Below are 20519 nucleotides of genomic sequence, written 5' to 3' on the forward strand. Positions count from 1 at the left end.
CACAGCCAATCGCAAAGCCCCACTGCTTAATGCCCGCCCTCCACGCCTGCGGGTAGCCCCGCCCCGGTGGAATGAGTCGCCCGGCGGCCGTGCGGTAGTGCGCAGGCGCGGCACCGCCCCCGCCGCTGGGTCCCGCCGCCCGCCGCTCCCCGCGGGGCCGGCTCGGGGCAGCCCCCGGGCCGGGGGCGCGGGGACGCTATAAAGCGGCGGGGCGGCGGGTGGACTCCGTTCCTTTCGGCCATGCTGCGGCTCCTCCTGGTTCTCCTGCTCCTCCGGGCGCCCGGCGCCCTGCCCGTCTCTCCCTGCCGCCGGGGCGCCGCGCCGCCAGTCGCTCCCTACCTCACACGCTACCTCACGCAGCAGGTAGGAGCCCGCCGCGGCCGGGGGCAGCGCTCCCGCCCGCCGAGCCGTTTGAGGGGGGTGCTCCCCTCCGGGCGGTGCTGGGCAGGGGGCTACTGCTGCCAGCCGGGGCGAGGGGAAGCCCGCCCGGGGGCCCCGCCGGCGCGGGGGCTGGCACTAGGCATCGTGCCCGCAGCGCGGCCGGCTCTGGGGGGCCGGGGGCCCGAGCCTGGCTCGGGCAGGGAGCTTCCGTGGGGCTTCATGGAGCTTTTTTCCTGTGATAAGCCTTATTCAGCTGCAGCCTGTATGCTTTTGTAGATTTACGGGTGTTCCGATGCTCGGTCTCTTCGGTAAAATGTTCCAAGTCTTGAATATTCCGCTTATTTGAGTATTATTGACTACTGCGGCTATGTAAGGTAGCAAGCAGCCTGCTCAGTCACACCTATACACCATATTCTAGTACTAAAATCTGTTCGAAACCAGACTGCACAGCATGTTGGCCGCGAGGGGACTCAGCTGTACCCTGAAGGTATTTGCAAATAGCGGTTCTGTGACTTTGTTTTAAATATGGAATAGATTTCTGTTGCTATCCTGGGCTTCGTTTTCCTGACTGCTCCAACAATTCCCCGTGCAACTTGTTGGCAAAATCCATAGCCCGTGGGCAGAACAGAGACCTCAGCAATATTGGCTGCAATATGTTCACAAAAACAGTGAACAGATCCTTTGTAGGTGTCAGGGAGCGTCTGCATCTTCACCTGTGCTGGGGGAGGTAATGGTACCTCTTGCTGGGAGGTGTAATAAGGGGAGAGGAAGCTTTACTAGTATTCCTTTGGTTTGATTAGAATCAGGCTTGTAGCCTGCATCTGAATTTCATGCCCTTGTCCACACAGGGAGTGGGGAAGGAGCAGCTCTTTAATTCACAGGTGTCTTGGATGATATGTGGATTGAACATTTCCTGTTTCAAATTTGTAGGTGAATTTACAATGGAATGAGCAAAATGGGAAGATTATGCTTTTAGAGAGAACAGACATGAAGATGACAGATAACCCTTGCAAGATTATCCTGAATAGCTAAGGAATAATTTTAAAGTCAAGATTTGTGTCATTAGAGGTGTAAGAGATGGGTTGGGAACAATTTTAGTGAGAAACCCGTGCACTGAGATTATATTTTTCTGCAAACAGTGTTGGTGGTTTGGGAGTGCTCCTCTTCCAGTGGTCTCCCTGCATAAATTATGGAATTCCTGTGTCTTGAAAGCATCTTTGGGTAATGCTTTTCAATCACTCGGGTAGTGATTGGAGATTTGGGTCCCTCCATTAACTCTTTTAATAGCCCTAAACCTTATTTTGGTAACACATTGCAGATACCTTCAGCAATGTGTGGTCAGTGTTGACCGGGATATCAATCCTGCGGTAGTGTTGTAACTCTTAAGTGTGTCACCTAATTGTTCTGGCTCATCAGTTGTTACACATTGCTATCATAGTATCAGTGATACTAATTCTGTGCTGTGGTCTGAACCACCTTTTGTCACTGCGCTGTTACACCTCTGTCCTCATCCCCTCTCTGGGCTGTGATATTAACTAGTTAATCTCAGCTATCATAGAGACAACCTGTGTACCCTCCAGCTGCCAGCAAAACAGCAGAGCTGCTGTGTACCTGAGATCTGTGGATTTGTGGAGGTAGGCAGATGTTGCAAGAAGGAAGGGGAGAGTTGCAGTAACATCCTGTTGTAACATTGACACATCTCGCTCCCTTCAGTCTTCTGCATTCTCTTCCCCTCATACTTTAAGCAAAATCATGTTGGCTGAGTGGCTGCTGCGGGAAAGAGGAGTCCTGTTCACAGACCTTGAAAATCCTTGCTTTCCCTGTCCAAAGACTTACGACTATTATTGAATGTGGTAGGAGATGTGTGTGTATTCGTTTATTTTTTGTATTCATTAAAGATCTGAATGCTGCTGCCTGGCACTTGAAAGGCACAGGGTTAGCATGAGAGGTCTAATCACATGGAAGGCGTAAGACTGCTTTTTATCAAGTAGCATAGCATCCAGAACTGATAGGCAAACTCTTAAGCCCTTGTCTGGGCTTGTCTGTGTTGTCTGGGAACTTGAAATTATATTATGATTCTGTAGTGGAACATAAATACAATGATTACATATTAAATAAGGGCGGTGATACTTTGCCACCTCTCAGGACTGTTGAAGTTTAATTACATTATAGTTGCTTATGGCATGGATCATCTGCTTCAGTTCAGGCTGCTGAGTCTTACTTAGCTAAAGTTCCTGGTTTAATTATTGTTTCTCCCTTTGGTTTTCATCATAAGTTGAAACAATTTTACATAAACCCATACAATACAAAAATTATTTTATAATATGGCAAAATATTATGTTGCCACAAAGAAAAAATATCTTATCTGTTTATATTATAAATATCTTCAAAAACAGTCTTTAAATATTTAATACTTCCACAAAAGAAGACTTTGAAAAGGCTAAATAGATTCCTTGCATAAATTCTGTGCTTAATGAATTGCTTACAGTGTTCAAGAGGTAACTTTAATGTTGCACGTTGGAGAACTGAATTTCAGAGGCTGAGAATTTTCCTGTGCAATCACAATGTCTAAATGGAGCCTCTTGGCACGAGGGCCTATAAACCTGTAGTGTTGCTTGAGGGCTTAGTGTCAGCCTTTACTATGATATTGCAAGGATATGTAAGACTGCTTTCATAAAAAATGGAGAAGTAACAGGGTCAGAGTTCAGCTCAATGCTCGTTTACATTGAACTTCCTCCTGTTTACCAGACATCCCTGTGACAGGGCTGGAGTTTAGATTGCTGAGAAATAAGTCGTGCAATGCCTGTGTGAGCGTGACTAGGATCTTAGCTTCCATACTGGCCTCTGTGTGTCCTTAACTCCTATTTTAGCTTTGGGGTGTGATTTATTTCATTTTTTCCTCCTTTCCCCTTCAAAAGTAACTGATCCCTCTCAGCCCTCTACTCCTCCAGTGTAAATGAAATTACCCTGGTATAAGGGTACCTCATGCTGGCACAGATTAGCAGATGGCCCTTGAAGGAGAAACTGCCATCACCCACATCTTTATATCAGTAAATTTTATCTGTATTGGGGAAGCTGGTCTCCTTTTCAACTCTTCTGATATACTAGCATGACTTTTGTATGCAAGATTATTCTCACTTCTGCTTTGGTAGCTTGCTTGCTAAAAGGATGTTTGTGATTTGTGTAAATTAATCCCTCCAAAACTGAACTCGACAGAGAATGATGTGTAGGATGAATAGGGCTGCAGGAAGACCACCACTATCTGAATAGCTTCTTTGTAGGTAGCTGTGTCCATGACCACAATTCAAATCCATTGGAAGGACTTTGGGCATTTAAGAGCCATCTTACTTCTCTGCCCAAGTAGAAATAATCTTGTAGTATAGCGGGGAGGGCCTGGAGTCAGGCAGCTTTTCTGAGCTTTGGGAAGCCTTGTCTTGCACCTCTGCTTTCCTGTCTTCAACACACATACCAGCATTACAAAAAATGTAGCCTGAGAACTTGTGGTGCATTAAGTGCAGTACTGCTGAGGGGATGCCTTAAATTTCCTAATATTTGAAGGATACTTGGTGATAAACTGTTGTCTTGGAAAAGAGAATGTATGTGGTATCTTCTAATTCAATTTGATAACTGATGGCTGTGTGAGACTTAATGTGCTGGTGGATCCAATGATGCTGAACAAAAGTTAGTTTGTACTTTAAGTTACTGAGTTAAAGAATCCTTCCATCAGATTCTTTTGAACTAATACATGCCAGTGTTGTTACAGTTTCCAGAAGATGGGTTCTGATTGCATTTAACTTCCTAGATTTCATAGGTGTGTCAGTATTTCATAGCTTAGTAAATTCATATGCAAGACTTTGCTCTAAGTCATGTAGAAACATTTAGGTTGGACAAGACCTTCAAGATCAGCAGGTCTTTTTTAAGGTAAAACTGGTAAATTTAACACTGCCAAGCCCACCACTGAACCATGTCCCTAAGCACCACATCTACACAGCTTTTAAATACCTCCAGGGATGGGGGCTCAACCACTTCCCTGGGCAGCCTGTTCCAATGCTTGACAACTCTTTTGGTGAAAGAATTTTTTCCTAATCTCCAATTTAAACCTCCCCTGGCACAGCTTGAGGCTGTTTCCTCCTGTCCTATCGCTTGTCACTGGGAGAAGAGACCGACCCCCACCTGGCCACAGCCTCCTGCCAGGCAGCTGTAGAGAGCGATAAGGTCCCCCCTCAGCCTCCTTTTCTCTGGGTTAAACGCCCCCAGTTCCATCAGCTGCCCCCCCCGAGCTGTGCCGCAGCCCCTTCCCCAGCCCCTGCCCGGCTCTGGACACGCTCCAGCCCCTCCGGGTCTGTCTGGGGGTGAGGGGCCCAACGCTGAGCCCAGGGCTCGAGGGGCGGCCGCACCAGGGCCCGGCACAGGGGGACGGGCACTGCCTGGCCCTGCTGGCCACGCTGCTGCTGACACCGGCCAGGGCGCTGCTGGCCGCCGTGGCCACCTGGGCACACTGGGGGCTCATGCCCAGCCGGCTGCCGACCAGCCCCCCCAGGCCCTTCCCCGCCGGGCAGTTCCCAGCCCCCTGCCCCCAGCCCGCAGCGCTGTGGGGGGCTGGTGTGACCCACGGGCAGGGCCCGGCACTCAGCCCTGTTGGGCCTCATACAACTGGCCTCGGCCCCTCGGCCCGGCCTGCCCAGACCCCCTGCAGAGCCCCCTGCCCCCCAGCAGGTCACACTGCCCCCAGCTCGTGTCCTCTGCAAACCCACTGCGGGTGTGCTCCAGCCCCTCGTCCAGGTCATCGATGAAGATACCGAACAGAACTGGCCCCAGTACTGAGCCCTGGGGGACCCCACTGGCGACTGGCTGCAAACTGGATTTCTCTCCGTTCACCGTCACTCTCTGGACTCGGCCATCCGGCCAGTTTTTTACCCATCTGCACTTCATACTGTGTCTACATTAAAGGAAGCTATGCTGAAGCTTCAAAGTAACGAAGTTTAAAAAGTAATACGGTTTGATCTTCTCTGGCTGTACCGGGTGTCTTTAATACCCTATTTTGTGTTACAGATTGAAGTTCTTAGGCATAGAAAATGAAAGCCTTCATTGAAAGTGTGCATAATAGAATGTAGATTTCAAGCCAGAAAAGAGTTTTTTGAGAGGGATTGCAAAGAAGGTGCAAAGATAGATTATTTTTTTTTAGATATGGTTCTTTCTGTTTTACAGGAAGGGCCAATCTAGAGGAAGCCAGTGAATCCCAGAATTTTCTTGCTGTAACTGAAAATCAGTACTACATCAAAAACCAGTTTGACTTCAGTCATGTCAGTACATGAATGTGTAGAGTAAAGGAAAGCACAGTGGAGAGACTGAATCACCTTTTTGATGACAATGCTGTCTTAATGTATCAAGTTAATCAAAACTTGCTTTTAAACAAATGTTACATCTATTGTTCTCACAAGAAGGAAGTTTACAATTACAGAACAAGATATTTTTAATTCATTTGAGCATTTTTCACCATTTGAAACTTTCACTGTTGAACGTAAATGAGTATCACTAAAAATGTATATACAACAGTTATGTATAAGCTCTCTCAATGTTTTCAATATGGACTTAAACTCACTTATAAGGATATTAAGATGGATTGAGATCACTTTTAATTCTGGTTAGCAGCTTTTTCAGCATCCTATTGTGACTCAGGTTGGTGTGTTGGAATAGTAACAGATGCTGGGAATGGTGAAGATGGGTTTGTTTTTCATGCCCGGCACTGTAATACAATAGTACTTTTAACTTCTGGTGAAGGGAAAAAACAAAGGCTTTTTGCAGAGCCCCTTGGTACCAATTAAAAGTTATGCCAGTAGTTAGAGAAGAAGTGATGCTGATGTTTGTCTCTGAGGTGAATTACTTGGAATATATGTTTTACTCATCAAGTAGTACAGGAGTACTTGGCAGCTCTTACTCTGTGATTTCATAGTGTGATTTAAAACAGGAGCTGTAAGCTATAAACCAGGTCTATACACAGAAACAATAGCTCTTATTCAGCAGGCAGGAAACCAGGGAAGTACTTGTTTAAAGCTTGTCAGTGAATTTTTATTTTTATGCACTACTTATCTGTGGGTCACAATACAGACATCAGCTTCTCAAATTAAGCAGGAAACACTTAATTTCCTCGCAACTTGCAGCTTTTTCCTTCAAGTGAGTAGTTAATACTAGAGACTACAAAAAGCATCAATGATCACTGCTCTGTCTGAAAACGGGCATTTCTTTATCTCACTAGCTTTAATCATTAAAAGCTGTAGTAGGCCACTGAAAGATTTCTGATAGACTGGCTTGATTAAAGAAAGTCTGAAGGACTAAACAATAAACAAAACTGCATATGGCTGAAGTAACAAGCTGTTTACAAGCCAGACATGCATGAGATAAATCCTGTTAACTTCATTTAAGTTATTTTGACATGTACCAATTGCCCATGAGCTTCTAGCTGTTGAATCGGTCTTGGATCTGAATTTCTTGCCCTTTTTTCTTTTTTTTTTTGGGGGGGGGGGGGGGGGATGACATGATAGCTGGATGGGGAGATGAGGAAAATGAAGTTCAACATGGGATTTGATGCTAATGTGTTTTGTATTGATTTCTTCATCTGCCTTCGAAGAAATCAAGATCAGCCAACAGCATAAGAACTTGTAGACTGTGCAGATAATTTGTAACGTTACGCAAAGTCGGTGTGACACTAGAGATTCTGGAATATTTAGCTTTTATATCTAAAGCAATGAAACCTGTATGAAACTTAATGGGGAAAACTAGGCTGTACTCAGTCGTCTTCATATACTTGCAAAATGGTTCATTTCTTTGTTTTCCAGGCATGTGAATTCAGAGAATAAAATATGGACAGAACAGTAGGAGTTGCATTTCTTTTAAGCACAGTCAGCAGAGGCTGTTGTCCTTACCTGTGGTGTAAGGGGATAATTATCTTTTCTTATTTTAACTTTTTAGTTACTGTCTCCTAAGCTTTAGCTGAGCCCTAGCATGGATGGAGTATTTTCTGATACTCAGCGCTGTTATAGTGCCACTGCCAAGCATCATTCAGTTGTGTTGTGGTGTGGCTGCAGTTCTCTAAAAACATACAGTGAGTAAAGAAAAAAACCTGATCTTTTTGGACTGTTGTTTCTATCTTTAAATTGACATAACACCTTTTTCCATTATACCCTTCTATAGCCAAGATACAAAGTTTACATATGAGCTTACCCTCATGTCAGGCTTAAAGAGAGATGAAGATTAGCTGGGAAAGGTGTTTGTAGAGTAAGATCAGAGAAGTGTGTGTCTTTCCTGAAGAGGAGAGGGTATGCTAAAAGGCCTGCCTGCATGGGATGTGAGTATGCAGGGAGCTCTGATACTGTGTGCTAGCTTCTCCCTCGGACTGCTGATATGGACACCCTTGGTGGCGCGTCTCCTTCCATTCCTAGTTAATTTATTCTGCTTCCAAAGGGAGTAAGTTTTCTTGCGTTGTGAAGCAAGAAACCTTTCTAAAAAAGCATCCATGAAGGGACCTAATGTGTAAAAACTAGTCAGAGGTAGGCTTACATGGTAGTTTCCATGCAGGAACTTCCTTTTAAGACAATGGGAACTGAAAGTGATGGGCATCAGGCCCTTTGACTTGGACTGAGGCCAGGCTGAACTAGAGGAAGTGGGTGAAAGCAAAACTAGCATTAACAAACAGTTTGATTTATGCCTTAAAGCAGCAGCTTGCTTTGCCCTGCTGTGTGATTCCCTGAAAATGGTGTCTTCCACAAAAGCTGTTCAGAAGCACATGCAGCTCTGGAAGTGCTGGCATTTCTGTAGTGTTTCCTATACGGTGATAAATATCTGGCCACCTACAAGCGTACAGCTTTCAGTCCTGCAAGTTGCTGCCACTTGGAGGGGGCGGGTGGAATGTAGAGTTCCCTTGACTCGTAAGCAGGAGCTCCTACAAGTTGATGGCAAATTGCTTTTACCAATGTCTGTGGAGTTACTCAAAGCCTGTTCCAAACAGCGTGGTTCATAACAAAATGTTCTTGCCTACTTTTAAGTGGAAAAAGGAAATGAAAATAGAAAAATAATGGATAAAATAAATGGATAGAAGTCTGAGAGCCTCTAGATGAGAAAAATGTTGCTTTGCTGTAAGAAAGGCATCTGTGGCCCAGCTCATTTCTGGGTGCTAACTGCACTGATATAAAGACCCATCATTTATCCATATGTTTGCTAGAACTTTTCATCCACTGGAGAACTTTTGTCATGGCTGTGACAAAAGACTTTGATGTTTCTGTTGTAAAGTAGGGCAATCTGCAGGGAGCAGATTGCAAATCACTTGCTGGGAGCCATGGATGTTATTTCCATGAATGCTGCTGCTCTCCATATCATCCCATCTACCAATGTCTGAGGCCTGCAAGCAGTTGTTCTTCAGTGTTCAGATACGCTGCAAGCTTACCAAAGTAGCAGTTGCTATGTGGTACTTTTGCTGTTGCATAAGGGCTGTATGACTAATTGCTGCTTTGATGCTTTGTTTCCTGAAATTTTCCCCCCTCACCCCCTTAAATGCTCATCAGAATTGGTGACTATTAAATAAATGATCCACAGTGGCATGTGTAAAATCCCTAGCACTGGACCTTATGGAGGTGTTTGGTGCCTTTTAGTACAAATAAACTGCCATCCCTGCACTAAGCTTTTGCCGTTTTGCCTGTGCTTTGTCTAATTAGAAGAATATCTGGATGGATGACAGGACAGTTTTCCTGTTTGCTTTCACAATGTCTGTCTCTTCTTCCTTGGATCCCATCTTGTGTGGGATTAGTTAGTAGAAAATAAAATACAAATAATAGGGGTTGAACTAAGTCTGGGAGAACGATGCAACAGAGCAAATTTCTCTGTAGCTCTGAAAATCTGGGAAGTAAAAGTTGCAACTTTGAACCTTTAAAGGTATTTGGCAAACTAGAAAGTTTTAGCCTTTTTTGGGGGAGGGGTAGAGGTTTTTAAAATATTTGACTAAATCAAAATACTGTCTTGAATCTGAAATATTGCTCTTCCCTGTGTCTCAATTTAAAAAAAGCTGAGGAAATCTTCCAAATGAAAACTGTTTTGATCAGAGGTGATCAAACTTATTTTACAAAATATTTTGTTTAAATGATTAGTCCTGCTCAAAATGTTAGGACACTCTCAGCAGAACTGGAATGTTTTTATATTGTTTAATCTGTGACATATTGAAGGTTCAAGTCCAATTTTTTCCTGTCCTCTGAAGTTAATCCTCCAACTGTGATGTATTTGTAATTCAATCTGGAAGGCAGATGGAAAAAATTAAAGGGCTTTGCCTGTTAAAGGTCTGCGAGACCTTTCACAAGGGTAACTTTTGTTTTTGTTGTAGTGCATCTTCTTTGAGCTTACTTCAGCCTTATATTTGGGTAATACAGCTCTGACCTGGTTGTTCCATATGCCTTGTCCCTTGGAAGAATTTCACCAGGATAATAATGCCTTGAATGGGAGCATCAATTATGGGGATATTGGGCAGTGTGAGTAGCAGTTTGTTATAAATTTATGTAGCTGATTGATTCTCAGCAGCACAAGCCTCTTGATTGCTTGGAGAAGGGCAGTGGCAGGGAAGTGGTGGGTATGGTTAGGGAGAGTCAGCAGTAAAGTTGATAGAAGTAATTCCTGCCATCTCCTGCCTTGGTCACCCATTATCCCTTGTCCTGGAGCTTTGTAGCCCTTGAGCCTGGGACAGAAAACATTGGGAAGGTCTGTAGGACCTCTCAGACTGTCCTTCCAACTGGAGAAGTTTTAACTAGGAATTGCATCTTCACTGTGACTGCTGGAGGATTTTACGCGTAAGTAATGAAAGCCTAAATGTGTTCATGGGCTTCATCTTTACATGGTAAGCAGAATCTGGAGTTTCAATTGCAGCACAAAACTACTAATGGTTTGTGGAAGTTGAAACCAGTTTGTTTGTGTTCTTGTTAGCTGCTTAAGTTTCCAACATAAAAGTAATGCTTCATCATATACTGTTCGTTTCTAACAAGGGCTGACCTGAGTAACCTGGTGCTTTCCTACAGCATATCCTGTAGCTGTTTAAATGTTCTTTGGTCTTGTCAAGTGGCTTGTCCAAACTCTGATTCAGGGCAGGGGTAGAGTTCCTGTTTGAGGCTTTCCTTTTCAGTGCTTTTTTAATCACTGAAGTGATAAATGAGTGCTAAAAGCAGACTTCCTTGAACAGTTGCAGCCTCCCAAGAGCAGGTGACATGGTTTCTGCCGCATAGAAGAAGAACCTTCAGTAAAAATACATGAAGCATGATTCTAGTCAAAGGTCAGTGTACTCACAAGGACATAGTTGCAATGGAAGAGATCCTTTTGTTACAAGGATCTTAAGCCTGTATTTGTTTTGGGGACAGTGTTTGGCTGAAAGCTAATTCCAGCCAAGGAAAAATTGCTAACAGTCGCTCTAGACCATTGCTGGTAGAATAGGAGCTGGAATCAATTAACAGACAAAAAAGCATATGTGCTATATCTTTTGTTAAATGTGACAGATCTATTAATCTAGGAACAAAACCTCTGAATTATGGGAAGTGTGGAAGATTACAATGACATGGAGTCCATCTCTTCCAGTTTACTTATATGTTTTTGTGGAGGACCTTCAAGTTAATGGGTTAGCAAGGCCTGATGCAAGAAGGTGCAGTTTACATCTCCCTGCTCTTCCACTGAGCATCACATGATTGTGTGTTTCAAGTGGTGCAAATCTTCAGTCTCTGCTGTCCCTTGCACAAGTGTCAGGCTAGAAAGCAAGGAAACTCCTCATTCCTTGCATTTAAAATTGAAAAGATAAAAAAAATCAAGGTTAGCTTTGTTTTGATCTTTTTTTCTTCTGCACTAAATGAGCAGGGACAAACTGAGAGAACCTTACCAGCTGTTGGTGAGATGAAGCCTCAGTCCTGCCAGGCTACAATGCACATAAATGTGCAATAGGAAGAAACAAAACAACAATACTGTCAGGGAGGGAGGCCTTTTTTTAAGCATTATTTTTTTAGCTTTCACTTCTGGTTCTGTCTGCCCTGCTTTGAAGACTTAAATGGTGTGTGAGTGTTGGGTTTTTTAGTGGTACTCTACTGCTGCAATGGTTTTTATGGCTTGACTATTTAATTATTTGTAGTAGTACTTGTGACAAAGTTTGGGCCCCCCTTGAATATGATGCTGTACAAAGATGACAAGGCAGACCCTACCATTGTGGGTCTGCAACTTAAATGGCAGAAGCAAAGATTATAAAAGGAAATAAAACTAACTGGACCAGAGCCCCAACAGCTCATCAAGAGCAAAACCAAGAATAGAAACACATCAGTGTAATCCCAAAGAGGCTAGTGCCCACGCTGCTGTTCATGCAGGAGGATATCCTCAGCCTGTCCTGTATCTGCCTGTCTTCAGGAAATAATTCAGACAGGATGAGCACTCAAAAGAACTCCATGAACGTGTGGAGGGTGGAGTGTGACTCTTGAAATCCCCTGGCTTCTCACCAGTAAAACAACTGACTTGATTTCGCATGGAATATCCAAGTTTGTGAAAATAAAGCTACTGCACAGAGGATCAAAACGCAAGCCATGACAAAAGCTTGCAGGCACAATCTTGCCAGAAACTCAAAAGTACAAAACTACCAGGTGCCGATCTACCTCCTTGAATGATATTAAATGCTTTTGGTTAGAAGCTACTCTATGAATTAAAGTTTTGTTTTGGGTTTGGGTTTTTTTGGGGTGGGCTTTTTTGTTGTTGTTGGGGTTTTTTTATTTTTTGGTAAAAAGCTTGGGTTTGCTGTCCTCTCTCTGTAATCACTATTGACCTTAAGGTGCTGCTGAGAAGGAAGTGGGTTTTAGCCCACATGTCCTGTTTTGTCTTTGTACTTTACTCATTGCCATAGTTCCTGAATACTTCCAGGAGTATATTAAGTGACTAACATCTGTAGAACAGCTAACTAACATCTGCTGTGCTTTTTTTGTACCCTCCCCAGGGAAGATGTGTGGCAGAGTGGCTTGTTTTGTTTTAAATGGGCTTCCAAAACAACAAAAAAACACATTAAAAAACCTCATCCTGAGAGAAGTCATCTTTGAGAGCTCAACAAAAGCATGCGATACATGTGCACATATAATGTAAAGTCAAAGAAACGTGCCATGTATTTCAGGTAGAAGGCAGCAAGGTGGGTTTTGGCCCTTTCTTCCAACCTGAATTTGTTCAGTGGACCAGCCTGGGGAAGGCTCCTTGTCCTGAGCCAGTGAGCTGCACTTCACTGTAGAAAGTTTCTCTGAGCTAAAGAATCAAAACTGACTTGAGCCTTCAGCCTCTTGGGCACAATATCTCGTGCTGCCTACTGCTGGTTTTAATCAAACTCACGGAGTGCAGTTATCAGCAGCCGTGCTTTGGGTAGTGGCTGCAGTCTTCCATCTGGAGCTGGCTGCTTCTTCAGCAGTCTGTTGTGTGTTATGTATGTGTCTTCCTCAAATGCTTTGTGAATCTTTGAACTCGGAGTTCTGCAGGAAGATAAAAGGTCGTTCCTGTTTGTAATCAAGTGAGGATCACAGGTTTTTGTACAGGGAACTGAAGTTTTGTTGCTTGCTTTCTTTGCCTCACAGCTGCAGCTCTTCAAAGTATTCTCATCCTGCCTACATCAGGTGACAAAAGTTTAAGGGAAACTTACTCATAACATATTAGTTTCAGTAGTCTATTTTTATCTGTCATTTTACTACTATCAGGATGACTGTTTCTATGCAGTGTTTTATGCATGTTGTACTTTCATTTGTAATAAAACATTGCTGTTGTATTGCTGATGATGACTATATTCTTATTTCTAACCAAACTTGCTAGGTAGTCCTCTTTACTGAAGCTTAACATTTTAGGCTGTATAACTGCTTTGGATTAATCCTGGAACAGTTTTGTTTTGGAAGGGCACTTTGCGTATCATCTGGTCTAACCTCCCACTCAAAGCAGGGCCAACTTCAAGGATGTGTTAGGTTGCTCAAGACCTTGTACTTACTGATGACATCCTGGCATTAATTGTAATGATGAAAATTGTAATGGGAAAACCCCTCGTACATGCTAGTATACCTTGACCGTTGTTACTTTTAACCAACAGTTTAGTACATTCACAATACGTAAACTGCTTTTTTCTTTTGCTGTTGTAGTGTAAGTCTGGTTGCAAAAGCCACTGCTCATTTTGCGTAAGTGTGGAAAATTTTGTTTAACTTTTGAATGGAATCTGACTTAAGAAAAAATGCTACAAAAAATATACCTAGGTAATGTCTGTTGTAAAGTATACTTCCGACAGTTTGTGGGGTTTATTCCTTGTTTGCATACGTGTTCTGTAAAGGATGGTGAAAGGACAGGGCTTGTTGAAGGAGGAGCAGGGCTCCCACGTGCAGCCCTGCAGGTTCCTGCAGCAGTTTGACTACACGACAGCTCCATCTGCTGTTCTTCAGCACAATTTTATATTAATTCTTGTGCTTCTTCCCTCTGATTTAATACATTTTCAAACTGTTTTTACTCTTGTGAGGACACCTCCAAACTGCGTGTTGATGTTCTGGATTCAGAATTTCTTTGAATTCTCGGCAATAACCAGCAGTTGTGACATCTCTCTCTTCCTCTGCCTGTGTTAGAAGCATTAGCTTTTTTTAGTCATTATGTGTCTCAGCCTTGCAAAAGCAAGTTACTACAAGGTATTGAAGCCCCATCATCTAGCAATAAAGGAATTCCTGCTCTTCAATTGAGTAATATGTACTTGTGATTTTAATTTTTTTTTTCTGGAGAAGTCTGGACTTGTGTCCAGGCTGGGATCTTACACATGTCCATGGTGTGTGTCATGAGTATGATGAACAGAGGCAGTTTAGCTGCTGTGAGGCTATCAAAATTTTACAGAATGAGGAAAGAACAACGTGACTGCTGGCAGTGAGTGAGTCTACAGTGTGGCTCAGTCAAGATGGAGAACCATGACGCTTTGATCAATGCGGTTACTAAAACGGGCAAAAGAGAACTTAAATTCCTGTGCTTTTCTCCTTCTTGGTATTGAGAGGCAGACTCACTAGAGCATGGGGATTTGGGGGTTTGTTTTGTGGGAGTAGACTGAGAGATCACATAAGGAAACCTTCTTATAGTAGAATATATCTCTAAAGAAAATTAACTGTCATTCAGGAAAATATATTCATGTTGGGCTAATTATATCCTGGTTTGCTAGCTTGTCATGGTTTAACCCTGGCCGGCAACCAAGCACCACGCAGCCGCTTGGTCACTGCCCCACACCCAGAGGGATGGGGAGGAGGATTGGAAAGGAATATAAAACTCTAGGGTTGAGATAAGAACAATTTAATAGGGAAAGCAAAAGCTGCGCATGCAAGCAAAGCAAGGGACTCATTCACCGCTTCCCCTGGGCAGGCAGGTGTCCGGCCGTCCCCAGGGCAGCAGGGTTCAGTCACATGTAATGGTTACTCAGGAAGACAAATGCCATAATGCCAAATGTGTGTCCCCTTCCTCTTTTTCCCCCCCAGTTTATATACTCAGCAGGATGCCATATGGTAGGGAATATCCCTTTGGCTAGCTTGGGTCACCTGTCCTGGCTGTGTCCCCTCCAAGTTTCCCATGCGCCCCCCTCCCCCCAGCTCTCTGGCTGTCAGGGCCTGAGGAACTGAAAAGTCCTTGACTTAGTACAAACATCACCCAGCAACAACTACAAACCTCAGCACATTATCAACAGTGTTCTCTCATCAGAGCCAAAACACAGCACTGTACTAACTAAGAAGAAAATTAACACTATCCCAGCTGAAACCAGGACACAGCCTGTGGAATAGGAACAGTAAGATGGGCTTTAGAATCTGTTCTGCAGGAATAGTCTCAGCCTGGTGCCGAAAGGATGCTTATCCATTAAACTATTCTGATTTTGGAGTGTGGGGTTTTTTTCCCCCTTCACTGTGTCTTTTTTTTTTTTCTGTTTCATGTTAAGCTGCCTGCACGGAGAAAATTTTTGTACTTATGTTTGTAGTTCAGGGAAGCTGAATACTTTTTGTGGTGTAGTTTTGTAGGTGCTGTGGCTTCAGGCAGAAAGGATGCAGAATCAAGTTAAAGTGAAATGTTTAATTTCAGATGATTCTATAAAAGGCAGACAGAACACATGAGCCTATTTTTTTTCTTATCACTGGCTAGCAGCCTAACCAGAAAAGTTAAATAGAAAAATACCTCTCCCTTTTACAAACAGTCCTGGAACAAAAGACGTATTAGTTGTACTTTCTAACAGTGTTGGAGTTTATTAAACTATACTATGATTTTTTTTATTAGAATGTGCCTTAGCTAATCCTTTTCTAATTGTCCCAAGGTCTTATGGCCAATAACTTTTTCAGTTGCTGACCTTGTTTTGCCTTTTTACGTCTAGTCACTCTATCTAATGACTCTTGATTTTGCTTGATGTAGGAAGTTAAAATGAAATTAGTAACTGTGCAAACAAAAAAGGGAGCATGTGAGTTGTCAGTGTAAAATAAGCCCAGCGTATGTTATCAGCACTTGAGTTCAGTGAAAAAGCCCTTAAATACATACATAATAACATCACCACATACTTATAAATAAGTAGTAAATGGTCCCGCTGAGCAAAACTGTAGAACATACATAAATTAGTTTTATTTGGGTCTGGAAGCAGTTCCTGAAGTTAACTTATTCAGAGGACCTTGTCTCATATCTGACAAGACCACACACAGACCTTCAGCTGTTCCTGCTGTTGTGCTAGCAGTGAGCTGCAGCACAACTGTCCTTTCACTTCAGTCCAAGAGTGAGAAACTTTTGAGAGTGTTTGGAGAAGGCACTTTGCAACAGATTGTGTATCTTAAATAAGTTCCTGCACTCTTTGACCCAAAGCAAATATAAGTACGTGGTGTGGAATAGCTGGATCCTGCAGGTCAACAGTTAGGCTTTCCTTAACTGCCTGGAGGAACCTGCCTAGTGCTTAGGTCACTGCAGTAGCAGCAAGTGTTTGGGTTTGTGTGTGATTTGGTGCTTTTTCACGTTTCCTATTTTCAGAACATCTGAAAGTTAACGTTAAAGTTTGGTTCTTGGAGCATCTGAGAGATTTGGCAAAGTTCTTGGTGTAAAGGCAGATGGGTGAGCTGAGATCTTGAAGCCAGCAGATGTCAGGCTGTTACCACCAGCAAGAAACTATGAAAAGATGATGCTTTGTGCTGATGAAGGCAAATTAGGAAGCTACGGGTCATCTTCAACTGATGAATAAAAGTAGTGATTTGTGAGTACAGGATGATTAAGCAGGATAACTCCTCTTGGAGTAGTTCGGGGGTGGGGTGGGTGGGGTGTTGGTTTTGTTTTGGAGGGGTTCTTTTGTTTGTTATAGTAAAAGCCTGCACAGGTATTCCAGAATAAAATTATGCCCATGCAGGGAGTTACCTTGTAAAAGGAACTGATAAACCTTCCCGGACAGATGAATGTTTGGGGAAGGGTCAAGGGGGATAGTGCATACAAAATAGTGTGAACAAGCTGAGAAATTGACCTTAGGAATTGAAATTGTATTTCTAAGAGAATAAAGCTGACTCTGTGGGGTCTGTGTTAAATGGTGTATGTATAGGCTTGCAATGTTTGTAGGGCAGTGGAAAAAATTGAGGAGGGTATAGGGATTAATGAAAACTGCAAGGAGAGGAGGAGAAGCATTCCACAAAACTATCTGAAAAATCTCAGTAGCACAAGAACTACAGAAAATTATTATTTTCTAAGAATTAAGAAAAATCTACCACTTTGTGACAAGAATCTGTTTAAATGTCAATCTTATTTCAAAAGGGGGAAGAGAAGGAAGTGGGAGGTTTTTGTTGGCTTGAGTTTGTTTGGGTTTTTTTTAATAAGTAAGGCCAGTAAGGATTTTCCCTAAGACTCAAAACACTGTGTAACAATGACTTTTTGCTTGATACAGTCTTATTGCATCATAGACCTTGTGACCCCTCAGCAGATTTGTCCGACTTCCTAAATATACTTCTATCTCATGTTAAGTATGATACTATAAAAAGGGCATGTGTTTTTTTTTTTATGGCTGAAAAAACATTTATCCTTCAGCATATACACCTGTAATTTGGGCTGGTTTCATTGATAATGCAGAAGAATTCTGGTGCATTATGAATATAAATTATTTCAATGTCATTTTTTTATCTTAGTAAAACGTTTTTTCCTTTTCTTTATTTTTCATCTGCAGAGTGACTGTCAGCGCTTCCAGGGGACTCCAGAATTAATTTTAGTTTTCTGAAAATGTTGTTTCCTTGTTCTTACAGATTGATCACTTTGGATTTGATGAAAACCTTACATTCCAGCAACGGTATCTAGTAGCAGATCAGCACTGGAAGAAAAACAATGGACCAATACTGTTTTATACAGGCAACGAAGGAGACATCACATGGTTCTGCAACAATACAGTATGTAGAAAATAGATGCTTGATCTTGAATTACAGGCCTTCTTTCCAGTAGTGGCATACTGAAAAAATAAGAACAAGGAGACAGGGTCAGAATATCATTTAAAGAGAAGTTTGTAGTGATTGTTATGGTTGTTACAGGAGGAAGAGGAAGCTGAACGGAAGTGCAGAAAAAGTTTTAGGGGGGTCAGGGTCCCATTTGAAGCCCATAGAAATCAAAGGGATGTGCTTGTATTGACTTCCTGGAGCAGTGAAGAAGATTTCTAGAGGAAACATAAGGTGCCTCAAGCTAAGAATGCAAGATTTTGGACCAAAATACACCTATCCTAGTACTTTAGATTCCCCAAGTAAAATGGGAAGTTTTGATGTTTTTTCCCCTAAGAAAAATGTGAAGTGGAAGACGTGGAAGTTTTTACTTCCCTGAGCAAAACAAATGCAGAACGAAGTGTGTGGCTATTTTTTCAGCCACTTCAATACAAAGTCCAGTAACGCAACAGGAGGTGGCATATGCTGAGCTCAAAGCAACCAAGGACCGCTTACCCACTTTGTTCTGTCAGCAGGCAATCTCTGTCTGCCTGTTTCCATAACTGGTGGTAACAAGTTGCTGTCAACAAGTTGTAGTTACACTTATTTTCAACTAATAAATTATTGCAATGTTCTAGGTTATTGCTTATTGCCAAACAAATCTTGTGCTTTCTGTAACTAATGTAGTCTTAACTCAATGTTGAGCATATGTTTATTTCCTATGGATTAAGCTTGTGCGTAGGAGTTTTGGCAAGATTGCCTGTGTGTACTCACAAAACAATACTGCTTAATATTTTGCAGCATTAAAATACGTGTATTTTCTTTGTACGTGTCCCTTTCTATGGGTGGATATCTGGGTTTGTGTGTTTTCTCATTTCAGTCATACTTGAAAACCAGATTGCACTTTGGCTTTCTAGTTGTATTTTGATAGTGATAGCTTTCTCATCAGAGAATAAGAGTTGGAATACACTAGATTGAAAGTAGACTTTGAAAATAATTGATCCAAGTTATTTAAATGTCTGTTTTCCTCTAACTAGGGTTTTATGTGGGATGTGGCTGAAGAACTTAAAGCCATGTTGGTATTTGCTGAACACAGATATTATGGAGAATCTTTGCCCTTTGGGAATGAGTCTTTTAGTGTAAGTGTTGTCATTTGTCTTCCTTAAATGTGTTCTATAGAAACATAATTCTGCCTATTGTAATTCCTGCCACTGCAGTGACTGTTAGCCTGAGTAAGACTTAAATGTGCTAGAAGCACACAACTGTCCTATTTTTGTAACTATCAATTCTAGGATATAAAAAAAATCTCAAGGGACACGCCTGCAAAGAATATTTCATTAGCACAGATCTAGAACTACAGCTGCTGTGGGGAATAGAAAGACTGCTGGGGGAAATCACTCCTGTGCTGTACATAACCTGTTTTCTTTGTCTCAGGATTCCAAGCATCTGAATTACCTGACCTCAGAACAAGCTCTGGCAGACTTTGCAGTACTGATTGAGTACTTAAAGGCAACCATTGCAGGAGCCCGTTACAGTCCTGTCATAGCTATAGGAGGATCTTATGGAGGAATGCTTGCAGCCTGGTTTAGGATGAAGTACCCCCATGTGGTAGCTGGGTGAGTGTACTCACCCTGCTCAAACAGAGCAGGCACCTGTTGCTTCCGAGCTATAAATATTGTGATACTGGGAGAAGTATCATAATTCAAGCTGGCTTGATTTTTTTTCACTACTGGCAGGAGGAGTTGTTACCTTGAATTTGGGAAGAGACACTGTTTGCCTAATAAAGATAACTCTAGGTCAGCAGGTACTGAGTGGTGTATATTTTGAGAGCTGTCTGTTAGTTTTGTAAGACCAATTATGAATGCTGACTTTGCACCTACTTTTTTTTTTATGATCACCAGATCATAAAAACCCTACAAAACCAGTAATTCCCCCACCTTTGCTAGAGAGTAGACTTTTGTGGGCAGGGGCTCTCTTCGGTTGAGTTTGCACAGCTGCCAGTGAGAAAGACCTAGCTGCGAGATGAGAATGAAAAATAATAAAGCAAGCAAGTCTGAAATTCTTCTTCATGGTTTTTTTGATATCTTTGTACTTGTGTCCAAGACTTAACCTTCAACAGCCTTTGCATGTGGAGTTATGGAATAGTTTTGCAATTTATGGTTAGTCTGCCTGGGGCTCAGTGTTCAAGTTGAATTATAAATTCTACTTAGTGGCTGTAGGGAGGGTATTGACCAGAGGACAGAATTTCACTTTGCAGGAGTTCAGCATCTTATGTCCCTTTGCAGAGCTCTGGCAGCCTCTGCCCCAATCTGGCAGTTTGGTGATTTGGTTCCCTGTGGCGCTTACTTCAGCATAGTGACCAATGATTTCAAAAAGAGTGGGACGGGCTGTTCAGAAAGCATCCGGAATTCCTGGAAGGCCATTAACCACCTTTCTTCAACAGGTAAGACCTCACCAATACTTTTTTGAAGGGTTGTAGTGTTTGGGGTTGTGTTAAAATTTCATAAAATCAGCAAGCTTGTGTTATGGCTTTCACCTGTGTATGTATTGGGTTTTTTGAAACTATACTTTCAGTACTGAAAACTTCCAAATAAGTTTAGCATTATTTTTTTAAATATACTTTGTTCAGACCTGGTGTGATTCAGAATCCAGGTCCAATCATCCCTAAGGTCAGACAAGGAGCTACCTCCAGATCAGAAC

The 20519-nt window shown here is 42.5% G+C and overlaps 1 protein-coding gene across 2 annotated transcripts in view; it reads left to right on the top strand.

The window, feature by feature from the left end:
• The first annotated feature begins 102 nt into the window (after positions 1-102).
• The window catches only part of PRCP (prolylcarboxypeptidase), a 33319-nt gene continuing 12902 nt past the window's right edge, over positions 103-20519 (top strand). Inside the window, exons 1-5 of one of the 2 annotated variants that reach the window (XM_055701498.1) lie at positions 103-363; positions 17658-17798; positions 18857-18958; positions 19254-19435; positions 20105-20262. In XM_055701498.1, the coding sequence (XP_055557473.1) occupies positions 241-363; positions 17658-17798; positions 18857-18958; positions 19254-19435; positions 20105-20262 (706 nt within the window). In that variant the 5' untranslated portion in view covers positions 103-240. The remainder of the gene's footprint in view (positions 364-17657; positions 17799-18856; positions 18959-19253; positions 19436-20104; positions 20263-20519) is intronic. The other variant, XM_055701497.1, reaches the window with a different exon arrangement.

Source organism: Falco cherrug, chromosome 2, assembly GCF_023634085.1.
Source record: "Falco cherrug isolate bFalChe1 chromosome 2, bFalChe1.pri, whole genome shotgun sequence".
Taxonomy (NCBI): domain Eukaryota; kingdom Metazoa; phylum Chordata; class Aves; order Falconiformes; family Falconidae; genus Falco; species Falco cherrug.